Genomic DNA, 19,927 nt, shown 5'->3' on the forward strand with positions numbered 1-19,927 from the left:
AGAAGATGTAAACTCGATAAAACGTAATATAGCAAGGTCTTCAATTTAAGCTGCACCATTTAGTACAGACCACTTTCGCAACAGGAAGTCGTTTGCCTGGGTTAATATTTGCTTACAACAAAAAGCCCCCCCCCCCTTTAAGGACTGGTTTCTAATTAAAAGCATCATTATTTCAGTGTAGGGGACTTATGCGGTACACAATGTGCTATTTTTAGATAGGGTTTTAAAGTTAAGGTATATTTTGTTAATTAAATGGTTAGGTGAAAGGCTCAACACTCACCTTTCAAGAGTTGATTTTTAGGGGTATTTGAGTCTATTTTGAACGAATATAACATTTAAAATTGTCGCCAACAAGTACTTTTTATGATATTACTACTATGTACTGATATGCAGAAGTTCAAGTGTAATGTGAACAGACATCTTTCTACTCATCTCCCTTCATAATTACCCTGCTAATTAAGTCCCTGATAGTAGCCCCCTGCTTCAAAGTGGCACTGTGCCTTGTTTGGGGTGAAAATTGAATTAAAAAAAAAAAAAAATTAATTAATATTAAGAGCTTAATTATCTAACGTATTCTCTAATGGTTTTCAGTGGTCACCATTTTGATTTTAACTTAACACTCATGTTTTGGTTCGTTTTGTAGCGCGTGCAATAAAACCAAAATGGCAACCACAGAAAACCATTAGAGAATACATTAAATAGTAAAGGTTTTATGTGAGAAATTACACAAGTTAAATCGTGTCATCTCATTGGTTGATTAGTTCAACACATTGTTTTTTTGAAACAGCCTTTCTCATTGATTGATTTCAAATATTAACCTACGTGAGCGCAGGTCTGTTTTAACTGAAATTTCAGTCCAAGATAAAATGTCGATCATGATGGACTCATTTTAATCTACTTAATTAATTTAAGGGCCTTTGGTGCCAAATTGTCATGGTACCTTTGAGACAATTTAGCCTATTAAGTTAGGTGTTTTTTTCTTGATGTAACTTCGTCTTTTCAATCAGCAATGATTGTTGATTTTGATTATTTACAACTTCGTCGGAAACATCTGTTTTACTAATTGAACGTTGAATTAAGTGAACAACTCCTCAAGTCAAGGGACAATTTCTAATTTTTACAGATTTTTTAACTACTACTTTGTCACGAAGTCTAACTACCAGGCTTAGCAGAGCTGCAAAATAACATATTTTGCAAGAGAAAAAGAAACAACCTGTTAGAAAACCATCAGGTAAGTGCACCTTTCAATGTTATGTTTTAATTTTTTGCCCTCTGCCAAAGTTTTTACCGATGTATTAGAAAATTTAAAATGGCAGCCGACTCTCTCTTTAAGGCGGTAAATTTGGGAAAATGAGTTATAAATAAAAAAAAAAACAGACAAAATACTGTTAGAAACTCGCTCAATATATGTTACCGTGACATGGGCTGACATATATTCGGCGGGTTTTTAACAGTATTTTGACTGGTTTTTTATTTATAACTCCTTTTCCCAAACTTATCGTCTCCGAGAGAGAGAGTCGGCCGCCATTTTGAATTTTCCAATACACCGGTAAACACTGTATGTTTTTCGAGCTGAATAAACATGTTATATTAAATATAAACACTAAAAACATATCCTGTTGGGTAGAAAAGTAGCTTATCTTGCCTTTGATAACATTTATTTGTTATATAGGCCTATTTGTTTTGTGACAACTTTTTCGAATCTATGTATGTACAGTAAAACAAACCCCAAAATTGTAAAAACATTTATTAAAAAGTTTGCGTAAGAAAATATAATTTTAATAAAACAATTTTCTAATGAAAGCAATATTGGATTTTTATAAAATAGTTTTTTTTTTTTTTTTTCGAACAAATTTTAATGAAACACTTTTTTTGAATTAAAGCAACTTTGAATGGTCAACAACAAATTAATTTAAATGAAACCGAAAAATCATTATCTAGTTTAATTTTTTTATTTATTTCAGGCTTCGGTCATACTTTAAAATACTGATTTCTCCCTTGGATTTCAACGACAGGTGTGCGAAATAAAATGGCGTCTCCAGTTTCAGCGATAAACTGTAGAAGTACCAAATGTTTTATAAATTTGTCCAGTGAAGAACTCTTAAATCAAGAGTTAAAATTGTATTATTTTACAATTAATTAACGGTGATTTTTTTTTTTCAGCAAAATATGAAGAAAGGAAAAATACTGTCTCAATTTTGAATTCACGCGCTTTTATTTAGATGTATTAACGACTACAATTTTACTTATAAGATAATTTTTTAAGCCCCAAATTCATTTTTGCAGGTGGGGAATTATACTTATTAAAGTCTTACCAAGTGGTGTAACTTTTATTTCTGTCATTTTGAAATAAATTATCCAACTCTTTTCTTATTTTGACTTTTCTTCGGCGTAATGTTTTAACAGGGCGCAGCCATATTGTTTGCAGTCTGCATTTACTTCCGGTCAATCCGCAGTAATCCAAATTATGTAAAAAAAAAATTTTTTTAAATTACATCTTATTTGAAAGACAAAAATATATTTTTATCTATATTTTAAAAATCAAAAGCCATTAAATAGATGCTTAAAGTAATTTATTTTATTCCCCCCCCCCATTTCTTTCTCTCTCTCTCTCTTTTTTTTCTTCTCAGATTTTCTCTCAGTTTTTTGACAACACTCAACAATGGCTACAAGTGAATTCGACTTGAAATCTTTGGCAGACTCTTTGGAAAAATGTAAAAATGAAGATGACACCATATCAATGGACGACTACCTTGACGCATACGATCAGATATCTAAGTAGGTATTGTTTTCTTTGAATTTAAACATGCACATAATATCAAAAGTTACACGGGCGTATCCTCGCCAAAGAAAAAGTTGTTATCCAAGAAAAGAAATTAGAGAAATAACAATTAATGAGATTTTTTACTAAATCAATGTTATTTAAAAATCAATTATTTGGTGCTTGTGCAGAATCGATACCCCATACCTTAATAGTTACGGGGATTCCCGAGTCTCGACGTGCGTAGCTACCCTTTTTTTTTTCTCTTTTGTAAACAATTCATTGCGTATTCTTTCTTGATTGTCTAGAATATGCCATGTTTTGAATTTATTTTCTTCAGCTTTTTCAAATTTTTTAAATATATATTTTTTGGGGAAAAAATGAAGACTGTAAACGGAAGTCGGAGGCGGCAATTATGAATCTTAAGAGGTAATTCTATTTTACTAAAGTAGTTAAAAAATCATTTCGTAAATGTCGGGCGTTACTTTCAGGAAAACGGTTAACACCTGTTAAACTACACAAGTTCTATAATTGAATACCATCCTCCAAAAAAAAAAAAAAAAAAAAAAGAACGAGAAATATAAAAATGTTTTTGTAAACCGCTCGTGAAAACTTGCTGGCAGCATCATTTTTACTATTAAATGCAGTAAAAATTATTTTCTTTTTTAATTTTACGCAAAGTATTTGTTCTAATTACTATCAAATGAGGTGTGTAGTTGTTGTGCCACTACACTGTAGTAGTGGGTACTCAGGTCTCATGAAATCCCCTTTCCAATCACAAATAAAATCAAACATGTGAAATAATCGGTGTTTATTTACACAAAAATAACAAATAGCAAATGAATCATTTTTTAGTGTCCAAAAGGTGTGTCTGGATAAACAGTTCCTGGAAATGTGAAAGTTATTGAGACTGTTCGTTGTTTGACAAAAAAAAGCAGGGAGTGTCCTTTGTTTTCTCAGAAAAACAGGCTTAATTTTTGTGTGTACTAGGAGAAATAAAAAAGAATGTAAATGCCCTTGCGTACGGTTGAATATCTGCATTATTCGCCGTATGCGTGCATGTGGATAATCGTGTTTTGTCATGCTGGCGGAAAAATACGGGTGCTGATGCAGAGAGTGATCCGCGCTATATTTTAAATCGTATTTCCACGTTTAAAGTTTTATGATATGTTTTTTTTTTTTTTATTCAATTGTAAGGTTAAAGTACAGAATAGGTACAAAACACCCTCCCCATGTTAAGAATGACTTTAAATAATAATAATGTTATTACTTCAGCACAGATCACTCTCTGCATGAGTACCAAAATACGTAGCCACGGAATCGTTGACGTGAATAGAGAAGTGAGTGAAGAGCTGTGAACGAAGAGTGAAGAACACAGAGTATGGAGCGCCAAGTGTGAATGAGTGCATTCGTTTAAGTATTTGTCGATTAGCTCCCAGGCGATGTGAGAAAAAGGTTTTGAAAATTAAAGCTTTCTCTGAGTGTTGATTGGCCAAGAAGTGCGCTCTTTTGTCAGGTGGTATGCTTTCAACTACATTCACTGAAAAAAACCCAAACATTTTAAGTTTTGTTTCCCACAGAATTTGCATGGGCGTATTTTAAAAAAAATCTTTGTGCCTCTGAAATTTATCTTTTTTGTGCGTGTAATTGTTTTTATTTATTTACTAGCATGGATGCCCAGCGTTGCCCGGATGTTTGGAGGTGTGTGTTGAACAAAAAAAAAAGTGGTAGTAGGAAGGCAGGTTCGAACCCGTACCACGAAGGAGGAAAAGAACGGGGAAAAAAAACTGACGTCTTTACTGTTATGACCACCGGCAAACCAGAAGTGATGTATGTTTAAATTCAGGCTAGATAATCGAAAGGAGAGGATGACTTTCAAAAATATTGGCAGAAAAAAGCGATCCCTCCCTGTTAAAAAGTGCGCAGTTGAGGGTGAAGAAATTAATGTTTTTAGCCAATTTTTCTGTATTTGTCATCTGAAGGGTCGAGCTTCAAAACGATACTGATCTTGTGAAAATTTGTCGCCTCTGTCGAAAGTTTTAGGCAGACATGCAAACATGCATACATTTATATATTGGTAGCTCAAATGTTCGACCAAACCGATTAAAAAGCTTGCCCTATCTCTGAATACCTTTTATGTAAAATTTCAAATGTTTAGATCAGAAATTGTCTGAGTAATTTGGTAGAGACTGCAGAGGTCAAATATTTTTTACTTTGACCCCTATTATGACCCCTTAACATATATTGTTTTAAGCTCAAATCAAGTTATTAAGTTAGATCCATGTCCAAGGAACCTATATCTAAAATTTCAATTGTTTATACCCAAAATTGGCGGAGGAGTTCAGTAGAGTTCTTAAAGGTCAAATCGTTGAACCTTGACCCCCTAACAGCCAAATTTCTGGCCGAAAACTGATTACAAAGATTTTCCCAAATCTCAGTACTCTGTATATCAAATTTCGAGTCTGTAGACTGAAAATTGACAGTTATTGCGTAGGGAAATGTACACACACACACACACAGACACTTTCACTTTTATAGATATATAGATTTGTTATTTTTAGAACAAGAAGTGAATGCATTTTTTTTAGGTGTGTTTAACCGCATAGGTGAAAACTTTTTATTTTATGAAAAATATTTCTTGTCATTTAAAATGTCCACTGTCGGTTCGAAAAAGCAAACAGTGTCTAGTGTTTATGTGAGAACCAAGAAAAATGGCCACGATTTGACTCCTAAAATTCAAAATTTTGAAAATAACTTAAAACTAAAAAATTATGCAAATTGATCTTAGAAAACTACCCACTAAACATTTTATTTTTACAATTCTTAGTAAAATAGTTACCTTCCTTGGAACAATGAGTTTAACTTCCAAATTACTGTCAGAGGCTGATGAATATCTTTTTTTTTTCTTTTTTGGCTTGTTTTTTTTTTTTTTTTAGGAGGGTGCTGTTGTCATCTTAGGGTTAGAAGTAGGGTTTCAGGCACTTCTTCCTTAGAAAGCCTTTCAGTACTTATGCACAATACGGAACACATTAAATTTTTAGAGAGGATTTTTAAGTTAAATTCAATTTTTACAGTATCTCATAACATGTGTAGCAATAACATACTGAAATTTCAAGAATCCATGCCAATTTTAAATGCTTGTACAAAAAGTCTGTAAACTTATCGAAGGCATCTTATACATCTCATTTCTCATGACAATATTATTTTTGAATTCATTGACTTTTGTCTTCATCATAAAATGACAAATAAGAATCTATTAATGAGAGAAAAAAAAATTTTCTACACCCTATTCAACAGAAAAGCCCTAAAAAAAAAAGAGACTAGGTCTGTAAATAAAGAAACAGTATTCAAAACTCATTCAATAAGGTAGTTCAAACACTTAGATAAAACTCTGAGAAAGAAAGAAATTTATGACTATCTCTGTCATTTGTTTAATCTTCCTTCAAAAAACAACTGATATGTCCAAAGAGAATAATGCCACCTGGAGTTTGCCAACCAGGTCTATTGAGGCATCTAATTAAATGTAAATTCTTTAGACGTTCAATCAGATCTAAACCTATATCATCTGAGATAGTATGATTCATACTTTCGTAACCTCAGCAAAACAAGATATTTCATATTCTAACCATCCATAAATAAAACAGGAAAAGAAAAGGAAACCTTCAACCCCAATTTTAACTCTACAAATATCATGCTAAATAATGAGGGTCCAGGGCATGCCAAAACAAGCAAAAATGAGAATGCACGTAACATAACACCCGAGCATCACCAGATAACCCGAGAGAGTAACAAAAGATCAGCCTAGATTTTGACCTTTGACACAAAAGAAAAATGTCAACACAATGGAAAACAATCGATTCAGTTATGCATTCATAATAAAAACAAATGGCTTTGGAAAAAAAAGGACAGTCAGTCAAGAATGGAGTCATGAGGAGAAAAGCATCATGCTATCGGCCAGTCTCTCGCCATCCTCCCCACCACACGTTGGTTGTCAAAAAAGTCAGATTGTTTTTATAGCCAAAGGAATTTGTAATTTATTTGATAAATAGCAATTCTTCGGATGCATATTTGGTGTCATTAAGAGTACAATTGAAAATGAAATAGTGTTAGCATGCCTATCAGTAACATTACAAGTTGATTTTTTTCTTTTTAGATAATTGTTATTTTATCAACTTGCATGAAAAGAGATATTTAAAAGATGCTTAAAACCGTTTGAATTATGCAAATACCATCAGTAGTTCAAAAGTTATGAGAATTTTGTGCCAAAATTTATGCTTTTCCGTGGACATTTTTCTTTAGAAAAAGTGGGCTAAATTACTGACCTCAACATTTCAAGAAATTCGGTAATTTCGTCACCATTTATTTATTTTTCAAGCTATTCTCATGAAGCTTGGCACTCTTATGCAAAATTGTGTGCTCTTTCTGATTATGCAGTCAAATCTGATGTATCTCTTTACCATAAGCCATGAATTATAAATTCAGATGTACAAATTTCAATTTTTTTTAATCTGGTGCATGGTATCATACAGTGGGTGTTTATTTATGAACAAAACCAAAGAGCATTCATGGCCGGTATTTACTACTCCCCTCAAAGAAATAAAATTGAGTAGATATGAATTAATCTCAAAAATAAATTGAAAAAAATTTTTCATATAGATTTTGGATTTCTGTAAAAGATGGAAATTCCCATAGTCAACGAGAACTTATGCATTTTGGAACCAGTTCAATTTTCAATTTTGTAAATCCTCTCTATCTGACTCAAAATATACCCCTATTTTCTGAGATGCAACCATAAATCGTACTCTACATGAATCCTTGATGTAGTTTTCACAGTACCAGGATACCAGGAATCCTGATAAGCAACAAGTATATATTCATCAGTTGATGGTAGTTTTTGTCATTTCTATTCTGTTGTTTTACTGAAAATTCATTTATGTAAACAAAGAAATAAAACAGTAATTTTTTTATCTTGTTTCTACCTGAACATTTAAAATGATTACTTTTATAGGTTTTAGGGTATGCTGAAAAACGAATATCACATTTAAATTTTCTGCAAATAAGTAGTTTTCTGAATATTATGCAATGTAATTTCTTATGTTATCACTGGTGGCCATCTTGGTATGCGCGAGTGTGCAAACATAACCCCAAGAAACTATGCACAATCGCACATACTAAGATGGCCACCAGCAATAACATAAGAAATGACATTGCTTAATGTCCGGAAAGCTACTTATTTGTGGAAAATTTAAATGATATTCGTTTTTAGCATACCCAAAAACCTTAAAAGGCAGTCATTTCAAAGAAAAATGTTAAGGTGGAAACAAGGTAAAAATTTACAAAATGCATCGCAATGAAATTCTTTATCGAACGGGCTAATTATTATTATTATTATTATTATTTAGATATCCTCAGTTAAAAAAAAAACGTTTGTTTTACAGATTTGAAAAAATGATCTTGACAATGAGTTAAAAATAAATTAAAGTTTCACGATATATTTTATTTAATTGTTAGGTGAAAGTACAGAATAGTTAACAAAACAACCTTCATTCCCCATGTTAAGAATGGGTTTCTAAATAATAACATTATTTCAGCATGGTAGCATAAGTGCACAAGTATCTTTTATTTGTTATATATTTGTTTTGTTTTTGTTTTTTTTTACTACTAAAAAACACAATTCTACCTTAAGTACAAGTAAGAAGTTATAAAAAACGTGATGACGGTACAATAAAAAAATAAGCTTAAACCAGGTCGAGGGACAAACAAATCCAACTTGCCTCCTCCCTTGAGGCTTGCATTCACTAACATCCGTGGGCTTAGAACTAATTTAGCTAATGTTGAAGCATTTCTCCTAACAAATACCTCGGATATCTTAGCACTAAGCGAGACTAACCTACACTCCTCCATCCCCTCTAACTACTTTAATATGCCTGGCTATCTCCCACTCTGCCGTAAGGACTCTGACAGACACATGCACGGACTTGGAGTCTACATTCGTAATACCCTCCCCCTGACTAGAGAAACAAACCTAGAAATGGACAATCAAGCCTTTATGTGCTTTAGACCAAACATACAACATAATATTAGCTACTTTTATTTTCTCTACCGCTCTCCCTCGACCCAGGACTGCACCATAATAAACAAAGTCTCTGACAGCATCGACACTAGCGCACAAGTACATGTATTTGGTGACTTTAATGTTCACCACAAAAACTGGCTTGGGTTCTCTACTCACACAGATGCAGCGGGCAGCACAACACAGTTTTGCTATATCTCGCTCCCTATCACAAATGGTTACGTTTCCAACCCGTTTCCCTGACCAACAAGAACAACATGCATCACTTCTAGATCTGTTTCTGACTACAGTTTCCGAGGATTGTACAACAAATGCTGACAGCCCACTCGGGAACGCTGACCATGCAGTGATAATGGTCGAAATCACCCTAAATTCTAGACCCAAAACTGAAGGCCAGTGCTCAAAACAACGAGATATTATAAAAAGGCTGACTGGAAAACCATCAGAGATCTTATCAGAGATGCCCCATGAGAAAATATTTTTTCTCTTCCTGCTGAACAGTGCGCAAATGAGACCACTGAATGGTTCAAAACAGCAATGGAAGCACATGTTCCCATGCGGAAATTTTATAGCAAGCCCCACACTCGCCAATAGTTTACTTCGACTTGCGCAACTGCCATTGCTCAAAGGCAGCATGCATACCGCAGATTTAACCGACATAAGTCCAGTTCAAACAAACAGAAGTATATAGAAGCTAGAAGTAACGTTAAGAAACAGCGACAGAGAGAATTTACTGAAACCACTAAAAAACGCATCGAAGCACAAAAATTAGGAAATCGTGACTTCTGGAAAATCTACAACAGTGTAGTAAATAATGGGCAATCAACAATTCCCCCACTAACCAACAATCACGAGGTCGTTTGCTCAGCAACCGACAAGGCTAATATGCTTGCCAGCCGGTTTGCCTCGAACTCCACACTGGACCCTTCCAACCACCCCCTGCCTGACTTTCCTTTGCAGACAGACGCCATGCTAGACGATCTAAAAATCATCCCTGCTCAGGTACATGCTATCATAAAAAACCTTGACACTTCAAAAGCATGTGGACCTGATCTCATCCCAGCTGTGCTATTAAAAAAGTGCTCAGCCGAAGCAGCTCCAGTTCTCTCCAAACTCTACAAAAAATGCCTTAATGAATCATGCTTTCCGGGCTGTTGGAAAACTGCTTCTGTGGTACCAGTATTCAAGAATTCTGGCGAAAGAACTGACCCATCAAATTATCGCCCCCATTAGGCTCCTCCCACTTTTCGCCAAAATATTTGAGACCATAATCAACCATGCTCTAGTCCGTCACCTTACAGATGTTTAACTTCTGACTGACAAACAATATGGATTTAGACAAGCCTGTTTCACAGCAGACATCCTCACTGTAATCTCTGATACCATTCACTGGACAAAGCGGGAGAGGGCAGAGCGGTAGCTCTAGATATATCTAAGGCTTTTGACAGGGTATGGCACAAGGGTCTCCTCAGGAAAATTAAATCATACGGTATCACTGGTAGAATACTTAACATAATTAAATGCTTCTTAGATAAGAGAAAAATCCAGGTTGTCCTCGACGGTCGTACATCTAAACAGTGTGATATAAATGCCGGAGTGCCTCAGGGGTCTATTCTTGGACCTCTATTGTTCCTAATATTCATTAATGACCTCCCTGACAAAACTGCTTCTGAGATGGGTATATATGCTGATGACACCACACTCTATAACAGGCATGACAGGAAAACAAATGAACACATACCTAAAGAAATGGCAAAAACACTAGAGGATGACCTCCAATCTGTAGTGGAATGGGGACAAAAATGGATGGTCACATTCAATGCTGCCAAGACTAAACTGGTTTCCTTTAATAATTACAAGAAACCTTCTCTGCCACCAATAGCAATGGCCAGTGACTCCCTTTCTGAGAGTACATCTTTCAAACTGCTTGGCCTAACGTTCACAGGAAACATGAGTTGGAACAATTATATTGAAAACATTGCCAGGGCTGCTGCGAAAAAGGTAGGTTCTACCGTGCTAGAAAACTACTGACACCTGAAAGTATCCTGTACCTCTATAAGGCCACCATTCGCCCATGTATGGAGTATTGTTGTCACATTTGGGCTGGTGCATCTGCTGCTAGTCTCTCGCTCCTGGACAAGGTTCAAAAGAGAGTCGCCAATCTGATAGGCCATGAACTGGCATCTAAGCTTCAGCCTCTGTCCCATCGACGAAACGTTGTATCCCTCTGCCTGTTCTACAAGTATTTTAATGGTCAGTGCTCTGACGAACTGCAGACACTTGTTCCTCCATGACGTAGACACCCTCGACAAACCCGACAGGCAGCTAAATCCCATCCCGACACAGTAGAGATCCCTAGATGTAAAAGATCTTTCTACTCCAGTAGTTTCTTACCCAGAACCGCTAGACTCTGGAATTCCATTCCAGGTCCTTACTTCCCTAACTGTACTGACATGCAGAAGTTCAAGTGTAACGTGAACCGACATTTTGCTGCCCAAATCCCAACATAGTGCCCCAGTAGTTGCTGCCCCTGATAGTAGCCTTCTACACCAAAGTGGCAATGTGCCTTGTTTGGGGTGAAAATGTAATAAAAAAAAAATAAATAAAATGTCATTTTATTTATAACTTTTAAAAATGATAAGAGAAACCTATGTACTTAGTACATTTTGTTGTTTTATAACGCTTTTAGTGCATGTGTACTAAAAGCGTTAAAAACAACAAAATAGTATTGTTTGGAAATCAAATTTGAAAACCTTGAAAATAATTCTTTTTTAATTGACAAACTCAAAATAAAAATGAAGTTGATTTTTCTGCTTTCGTTTGGAAAGATTTTTTTTATTTAAGAGAATACTAAAAACAAGCAAGCGAATATGGTTTATCAAAAATAAAAAAAACAACAAAATAGTATTGTTTGGAAATCAAATTTGAAAACCTTGAAAATAATTCTTTTTTAATTGACAAACTCAAAATAAAAATGAAGTTGATTTTTCTGCTTTCGTTTGGAAAGATTTTTTTTATTTAAGAGAATACTAAAAACAAGCAAGCGAATATGGTTTATCAAAAATAAAAAAAACAACAAAATAGTATTGTTTGGAAATCAAATTTGAAAACCTTGAAAATAATTCTTTTTTAATTGACAAACTCAGAATAAAAAAAATTAAACTTTTTTTCCACTTTTTCTTTTTTTTTACATGGAGTTCACCACTTACCAAGGCCCAAGGGCCACTTGAGGATAAGGGTAATTGTGTGTACAGTAATCCATGGGATAGTGTAGTAATAGTATTGGAGAATTGATAAAGTGTCATTACTTAAGGGGGCGGTTCATCAGGAATTTGTTTCTGTTGGACTTGAAGACATTCAGGTTGAATTCAGAAGGGAAACAGGCAAGCGGAACAGAGTTCCACAGGCGTGCTGTTCTAAGAAAGAAGCTTTGTTCATGGAACTTAAATTTTGATTTAGGCACAGATAAGGAGTGGGGAAAATTATTGACGGTGGTTTCAGCTAGTCGGGTGTTTTTTTAAAAAGATTGGCGAGGGGGGACCAGAGAATGGAGCTCAGATGAGCACTTGCCATGGAAATAACGATAGAACAAAGATAGGCTCGCTACGTCTCTTCTGTGGGAAAGAGGTTGCAAGGAAGAGAAAAGGGCATCCCCCACTAAGCCACAAAGTCTATTTTGTACTCTGTCAAGGCAGGATAGGCTGTTTTTAGCAGCTCCTGCCCAGATGTGGCAGCAGTACTCCATCCTTGGACGTACTTGGCTTTTATATAGATAGAGAATTGCATCATTAGTGACATATCTTCTGGAGCGGTAGAAGGATCCCACCATCTTTCCAGCGACCTTGGCAACAGACTCAATGTATGTGTTCATTTTAAGATCAGGAGTAAAAGTCAAATCCAGAAGCTTATTAAAACACGGAGCCTCCCCTAGATGAGAGCCATCTATTTCAATTGATGCCAAATGGGGATCAGAGCGTTTATTATATAATGATAGGAGCTTGGTCTTAGATGCATTAAAGGTAACCAGCCACCTCTTCCCTCACTTACCACGCGCTCAAGATCAGAGAAGAGAGAATCAGAGAGAACATCATTTACAGCCTTTGATGTGTTGCCATAGATAGTTGTGTCATCAGCATAGATGTCAACGAAATATTTTAGTATGTGTTTTGGGAGATCATTGATGTAGATTAGGAAGAGAGTTGGGCCAAGTATGGACCCCTAAGGGACTCCAGCATTAATACTGTGGGCCTCTGATTTCTGCCCATCAACCACTACTCTTATGAGCCTATCAGAAAGAAATGATTTAATAATAGAGAAAACATTTCGAGTTATACCGTAGCTGGAAATCTTGTGTAGTAGGCCTTTATGCCAAACCTTATCGAAGACCTTTGATATGTCAAGAGCAATTGCCCTAGAAATGAAGCCTTTGTCGAGAGATTCGCTAATCCTATGAGATATAACCATTAGCACATCTGCTCTAGATCTAGCAGAACGGAAACCATATTGCATGTCGCTAAGAAGGTTATTTCTGCTGAGGTGGTTGACTACTTCTCTATTGTGGATTCCAGCAACTTACTCATGACACACAGAAGACTTATTGGTCTATACTGAGAGGGAGATGACTTATCACCTAAATTCTTAAATACAGGGCATACTGATGAGGTTTTCCAGGGTGTTGGGAAGCACTTCTCCTTAAGGCAACGCTTAAACAGTTTGGTAAGTATGGGAGCAAGTTCTGGTTGTAGTTTTTTTAACACTATAATTGGAATACCGTCAGGACCAGTTGCTTTACTGGAGTCAAGGTTCTTGATTAGCTTGGCGACCTCACGCACAGATATTTTTATGTTGCATAGCGTGTTGTCTGTTATAGGAGGGAATACAGGGAGTTGATGGCCTTCGTCGCACAGGGTAGAATTTGCCGCAAAGTTCTTGGCAAATAGTTTGGCCTTGTCTGATGCTGACGAGATGACCTCTGGTCCATTGATAATGGTTGGGATAGAATGCACGTTTCTGTTCAGGATCCTATTTGCTATTTTCCACAACTGGTGGGAACCAAACCGCTGCTCAGCTACTTTGGATTTAACGGATTGAGCATATAGTTCTCTTGCATTTTTTATTTATCTTTTACAGTGGTTGCTGGCAGTCCTGAAAGCAGCTTTAGTTTCAGTGCATCTATTACGTTGGTTGCTATGGAAAAAGTGATTTCTATGTGTGATGGCAGCAGCACATTCAGGGGAGAACCATGGCTGGCTGTTAGGTTTTTGTTGGAATTTTTTGGATGGTATGAATTGGTCTATGCCTACAAGTAACCATTCGGTCAGGTCTGATACCATATAGGACACATCCTTTTTAAACATGGAATGCAGGGGTAGATCAGATATGAATGTACGGAAGCTATCCCAGTCCGCCATAGAGTATCGATATACAGTACGGTGGAGAGATACGTCTGTAGACTTATTATATTTCATTTTTATCTAAACTGCTACAACAGAGTAGTCAGAGGATCCCAGAGGAGATAGAACAGAACATGAACATAGGGGAAGTTGTGAGGAAAAGGTCTATAAGGCTTGCATACTGACCGGTAGTATCGGGCACATGGGTGGGTTCATGAATAATCTGAGTGAGGTCATAGACAGTGGCAAAATCATGACAGAACATCCCCTCGTCATCAGTCTTATTTGAGTGGGTCAGCCATTCCACATTATGGACATTGAAGTCACCGCAAATGTGAATGTTAGCCGAAGGATGAGCAGACAGGATGTGGTCAATTTTCTCTGATATACTCTTAAAGACAGTAAATCCGCTGTTGTGGGGGCGATAGAGGGCAAATATAAATGTGGTGGTGTAAGCAAATGCAACCCGGAAGCACATATAAAGTTGATTAGGGTCTTTTCTGGAGATATCCCTGTCACACGAGAAGCCATCTTTAATGTAGACACATATTCCATGACCGTGGCGATCTTGGGGGTCAGATTTAGATGTTAAGTCAGAGTATCCTTTAATTATGAACTCATCTAGGGATGTGGTCGGCCCTATTCCAGTTTCGCTTAGAAAGAATATATCAGGTTTCGTCTCCTGTAATTGGGTTTCAACCTCTGAAAGGTTAGAACGTAGACCCCTGATGTTGGAGAAGGAGACATGGTAGTAGGGGTATACGTTGGAGGATGGGGTTCTAGGTTTATCCTTTTTTTCTTTTTTGAGATATTTCATGTTGAGGATTTTGGGATTTGTGGAACAGGTCAGCATACTTGGTTAGAGCAGAACAGACAGGGAAAGTAAGAGAGGAAAGACAGGAAAATCTTTTTTTTTTTTTTTTTTTTTTAGCACATGATAAGGTAAAGTCGTAACAATTACCCACTAGTATGGCATCGAGAGGCCGCACCAGAGACTACTGCATGGTCCAGAATCCATTCACCAAATGGTAATACAGCAGTCCCAGTACTTTGCACCTGTTGATAGGACAGCCTCCTTAGTGGTTAATCCAAGGTTCGGATCCCTGACTATCAGGCGGTTAACGTCAGCCCAGATGAAAATGTTTACCTCCAGCACCCTTACTAGTGACATGGCAACAAAGATAGACGCAGAGACAGAAAATTTCCGACATCTTAGACTACTGTTCACAAAGTACTACCGACCTGGGAAGCAGCTTTTTCTTCACCCTTTGTCAGAAACATCACCCATTAGAAATGAGGACTGAGTGACAAAAAAAAGGAGAAGCGAGAGTTACTGGAGCTGCCAATAACACATTCACTGCATTATCTACTCTCCATTAAAAAAAAAAAAAATGGTAAGGGGGACTTATTTATATCTACTTAGTATAAGTCCTTTGCCCATTCCCAGTTTAGAATAGAATTTGAAGATAGTCTCCCCTCCCATATTAATCCGTGGAAGTTTTCTTTTTTTTTTTTTTTTTTTTTTTGCTTAAGTAATGTTAAGACGTTTGTTTTGAAAGCAGAAAAAACAGTTTTCTATTTTTAATAGAATATAAACTAAACTCGTTAATACGCTGACTGTAGGCAGCTCAGTGCTGATTAGCGCATAATGAGCTGTTTCCCTTTAAGCGGATTTGAATTTCTATAAAAGATAACATTTTAAAGAAATACATATTGTACATAAAAAAAAAACGGGTTCTGTATGGGCTTGTGGACTGGCGCCGAGTCCTGCTGCCACACCCAGGGGCTGCTAGTGAATACCTGATTGCACCAGGGGGTCACCACACTCTTCAGCACATCCAGGTATACTTGGAAGATGTGAGGTGGCATGATGTGGCCCTCACTTGAAACCACATTAAAGACCATAACAGTGGCCAGAAACTTTGTTTTCATCACTCTGAGCATGCCCCTGTTATTTGTGGCAATCCAGCGATGCATTTTGAGGATGCTGGCAATGGTCCTGTTGACATAACTTGGATCGGTAGAGACCACGAGTTGTACAGCAGGGCATTTCTGATCTCATATCACTTTCAGACGATAGAAAGCTCCTATCACTCTTGGGATTTGTACATAACTGGCCAACTAGTAGATGGTCTGCAACAAAATAAGAAAACCGGTTTTCATTAAACGAAATGGGATCATGTCGTCTTTTCTGTGGCAACAATTTTATCATTTCACTCTATATTTCTCTTTATAGATACATCTGAGCAAATACGTTTGTCATGTGCCGGCAATAGTGATGTTTTGCTTACAAAGGATTGAGGTGATTTTGGACACATTGCCGAAAAATATAATTTAGAAAAAGTCATACATGGTAGGGAAATCCCTTTAAACCACAGCAGTTTTTATTCATAATAAGAACATAAACGATTTTTACAAAGGTCAAGCACTTTAGCACGCTTGAGTCTCAACCTGTAAGAGTAGTATTTAGAGCAAACATTTGTCTTATGCCTGGAAATATAACTTGCAATATTTTCCAACACTTCCATTAGAAGTGTGTTTTTGGGGTCTAGTTCCTTCTTAGTCCAGAAGGATTCACAAAGAGATCTGTCATCCAGCTATCTGACAAAAAGTGGGGGCAGTTTTGGTGGGTGAATCTCTCACTCATTATTTGGGTGCGATGACGCCAATATTATAAATTCAATAATTTCAGGGATCTTCTCCATAATAATCTGAAGGGAAAGGTATTTTTTTCTGCTCCATGACATCAACTCTTTTCGAATTTTGGTAAAAAGTCTCTGAAAGAACATGTATGCAACAAGACGACCCAAAGTTGAGCATTCCACAAAAATATCACCATCAAAGATCTATCCAATTCGGTAAAGTCTACCTTGATCTGCTCTATACAACTTCTCAACTTTCGCAATTGGGCTGAGTAATGAAAGAATTTCTCCTAAAATTTTATCTCTAATAGTCTTGGGATTTAGGAATTTTTCCTTAAGTAATTTCAGAGCTCTTTCATAATTTTCCAATGTAACGTTGAATTCTCTGAATACAGCTGTAAGGTTCTCCTGCTGAGTTTTTTAAATAAAGCAGTTTATTTGCTTTATTTTGCACCTTTATTTTGCACCTTTATTTTGCACCTTTATTTTACACCTTTATTTTACACCTTTATTTTACACCTTTATTTTGCACCTTTATTTTGCACCTTTATTTTACACCTTTATTTTACACCTTTATTTTACACCTTTATTTTACACCTTTATTTTGCACCTTTATTTTACACCTTTATTTTACACCTTTATTTTGCACCTTTATTTTGCACCTTTATTTTGCACCTTTATTTTGCACCTTTATTTTACACCTTTATTTTACACCTTGGTCATGCAAACTTAAACTGCTTCAGGAACATCTTGAACTCTGATTAGTTTGAGGAAAATTGTTGTCAAATATTGGACACTCTATATCCAGTTTCATGATAGAAATTTTCCTATCATGTTCCCGAACTCTACTACTCTGGTCAGAGACCATCTCAATTTTAATTAAATTCTCTTTGACACTTCTTGTAAATCCTATGTCTTCCTCGCTCATCCTAAAAAATTGATCACTTAAATATTCAATCATCCATCACTTAACATCAAGAACAAGATTCTCTTTCAGACTGAAACATAGAACCACCCTCCATCCTTGCAATAGTCGAATTCTAAGCCTTATTGCCATTGGCTTACCTCGAGGTCCTTTTTAGAGGAAGCATCTTGAATAGATTATTCATCGAAATAAGCACCATCAGAATCAATACACTTTGGCCAATGCAAAACAAGTGTATTTATGTCAGTGCGTCCTGGTGGTGATGAAGTCGCTGAAGGCGTTTTGGATATCGCTTAGGACTTTGAAGCATTTCTCAAGCATTGTTGAGAGATGCTTGAAAAAGTGTTAGTCAGTAGGTGAGAGGTCTGGAGAGTATGGTGGATGAGGCAGAGTTTCGTAGCTCAATTTGTTCAATTTCTGCAGAGTTGGTTTAGCAACGTTGCTAAACCAACCCTGCAGGAAGGCATTGTCATGGAGAATTGGGGTTTTTCTGTTGACTAATGCTGAGTGTTGTTGTTGAAGTTTCTGATACATTTCATCCATTTGTTGACAGTACTTCTCTGCCATAATGGTTTCCCCTGCATTCAAAAAACTAATGTATAAGACCAGTCACAGACCACTAAAACAGTTAGCACGACCTTCTTTTCGTGTAACTCTGGCTTCGGGAAATGTCATGGCGCTTCGTCGGCATCTAACCACCGAGCTGAGTGTTGCCAGTTGTGGTAAAGAACAAGTCACAACCCGATAGAGAAATAGGTTGTTCTAGTTGTGGAAAGAAAGGGAAGATGACACTTCATAACGGCATTTCTTTTGGTTGTCATTCAATTCGTGAGGCACCCAATTATTAATTTTTTTTTCATTCCAATCTCGTCATATTCATTACATCTAATTTAGAAGCAAGTTCTCAAACAGTTGTGTGTGGATTGGCTTCGACTAAAGCTCTTAATTGATCTTTGTCAACATCCGATGGCCAACCACTACGTTCATTATCTTCAAGACCCACAAAATTTCTTAACCCACCTTGTGTGGTTTAAGTAGTGGTTCCAGGGCCAGACACTTTGTTAATATTACAAACTGTTTCAGCAGCTTTTTAGCCTAGCTTTAATTGAAATAAGAAATTTGTGTGAACTTGCTTTGTTTCCATCATCATTCAACATTCTGAAATAAGACAATTGTTTTAAAACGATTGAAATTTAAACGATTAGATAGAACGAAAAACACTCTTTAAAATGATATATGAAGTAAAAGTATTATAATGAAAACTTATTTGAAAATACATCATTTGATATCAAAATTAAAAATTACGCAAGAACTTTCACATCCACCTAATAGGCATGAGCAATAAAAATGAAAGAAATTTTTTTATATCTCGAAATAGTTCAATCTTAATTACATTTTCTTACGTATTTTCCATTTTGAATATGATTTGACTCTGAAAATTCTCTTGGGTATTTAAAATTTAAAAAAGGCATCAGATTTGTTCAGAAATGAAGTTTTCTATGTGATTTTATCAGAATTTAGAAGTTTTAGCATATGCATCCATATGGGGCAAAAAAATGATATGGCTGATATGATGACAGTTTTTTTGTTTTTTTTTTGAAATTCATGCAGAGGTGCTACAGGGCTTATGAAGAAGAACCTGAAGTCCTACCTAACTAATATGCCTGGTGAACCAAGTGCAAAAGAGATTCAGACAATTACACTTAAGGGAACAGCTCTTGGTTGATTTCAATAAAAAGCAGGGCAATGTTGCAGCTGGTATGGCTGCCCCATACCCAGCGTTACAATCTTCAAAGGAAGAAAATTTAAAAAAAAAAAAAAAAAAAAAAAAAAAAAAGTACCTCTGAGCCAAAAAATAGTAAAAATTCTTGTTTTGTGCACAATGTCTATTCAAAATTTTTTCTGCTGGTTCAGAAATACCATTTTAGGCTCATTCCATGAAAAGTAGTCAAAAATCAGAATTTTAAATCCAATATTTTCTAGCATTGTTATGCTTTTTTTCTGAAAGACAACACCCTAAACTACAAAAAAAATTTAAAAAATTCAATTCTTATCTTTTCTGTGTTGTCTGCGCTGAGGCTATAATCATCGGCTATTTATTGAAGTCAGAAAATTAAAGAATTGCCTATTTTT

The 19,927-nt window shown here is 36.0% G+C and overlaps 2 protein-coding genes across 3 annotated transcripts in view; one reads left to right on the forward strand and one right to left on the reverse strand.

The window, feature by feature from the left end:
• LOC145300514 (integrator complex subunit 11-like) overlaps positions 1-2,440 on the reverse strand; it is a 65,771-nt gene extending 63,331 nt beyond the window's left edge. Inside the window, exon 1 of one of the 2 annotated variants that reach the window (XM_080144491.1) lies at positions 2,316-2,440. In XM_080144491.1, coding sequence (XP_080000617.1) covers positions 2,316-2,343 — 28 coding nt within the window. In that variant the 5' untranslated portion in view covers positions 2,344-2,440. Of the gene's footprint in view, positions 1-2,300 lie in introns of both variants that reach the window. The other variant, XM_080144490.1, reaches the window with a different exon arrangement.
• Positions 2,441-2,630: 190 nt separating this feature from the next.
• Positions 2,631-19,927, forward strand: part of LOC145300540 (ceramide-1-phosphate transfer protein-like) — a 32,324-nt gene continuing 15,027 nt past the window's right edge. Inside the window, exon 1 of the mRNA XM_080144492.1 lies at positions 2,631-2,778. Coding sequence (XP_080000618.1) covers positions 2,663-2,778 — 116 coding nt within the window. The 5' untranslated portion in view covers positions 2,631-2,662. The remainder of the gene's footprint in view (positions 2,779-19,927) is intronic.

The sequence above is a fragment of the Euprymna scolopes genome, chromosome 2, assembly GCF_053919585.1.
Source record: "Euprymna scolopes isolate OS-2025 chromosome 2, ASM5391958v1, whole genome shotgun sequence".
In the NCBI taxonomy this organism is placed as follows: Eukaryota; Metazoa; Mollusca; class Cephalopoda; order Sepiida; family Sepiolidae; genus Euprymna; species Euprymna scolopes.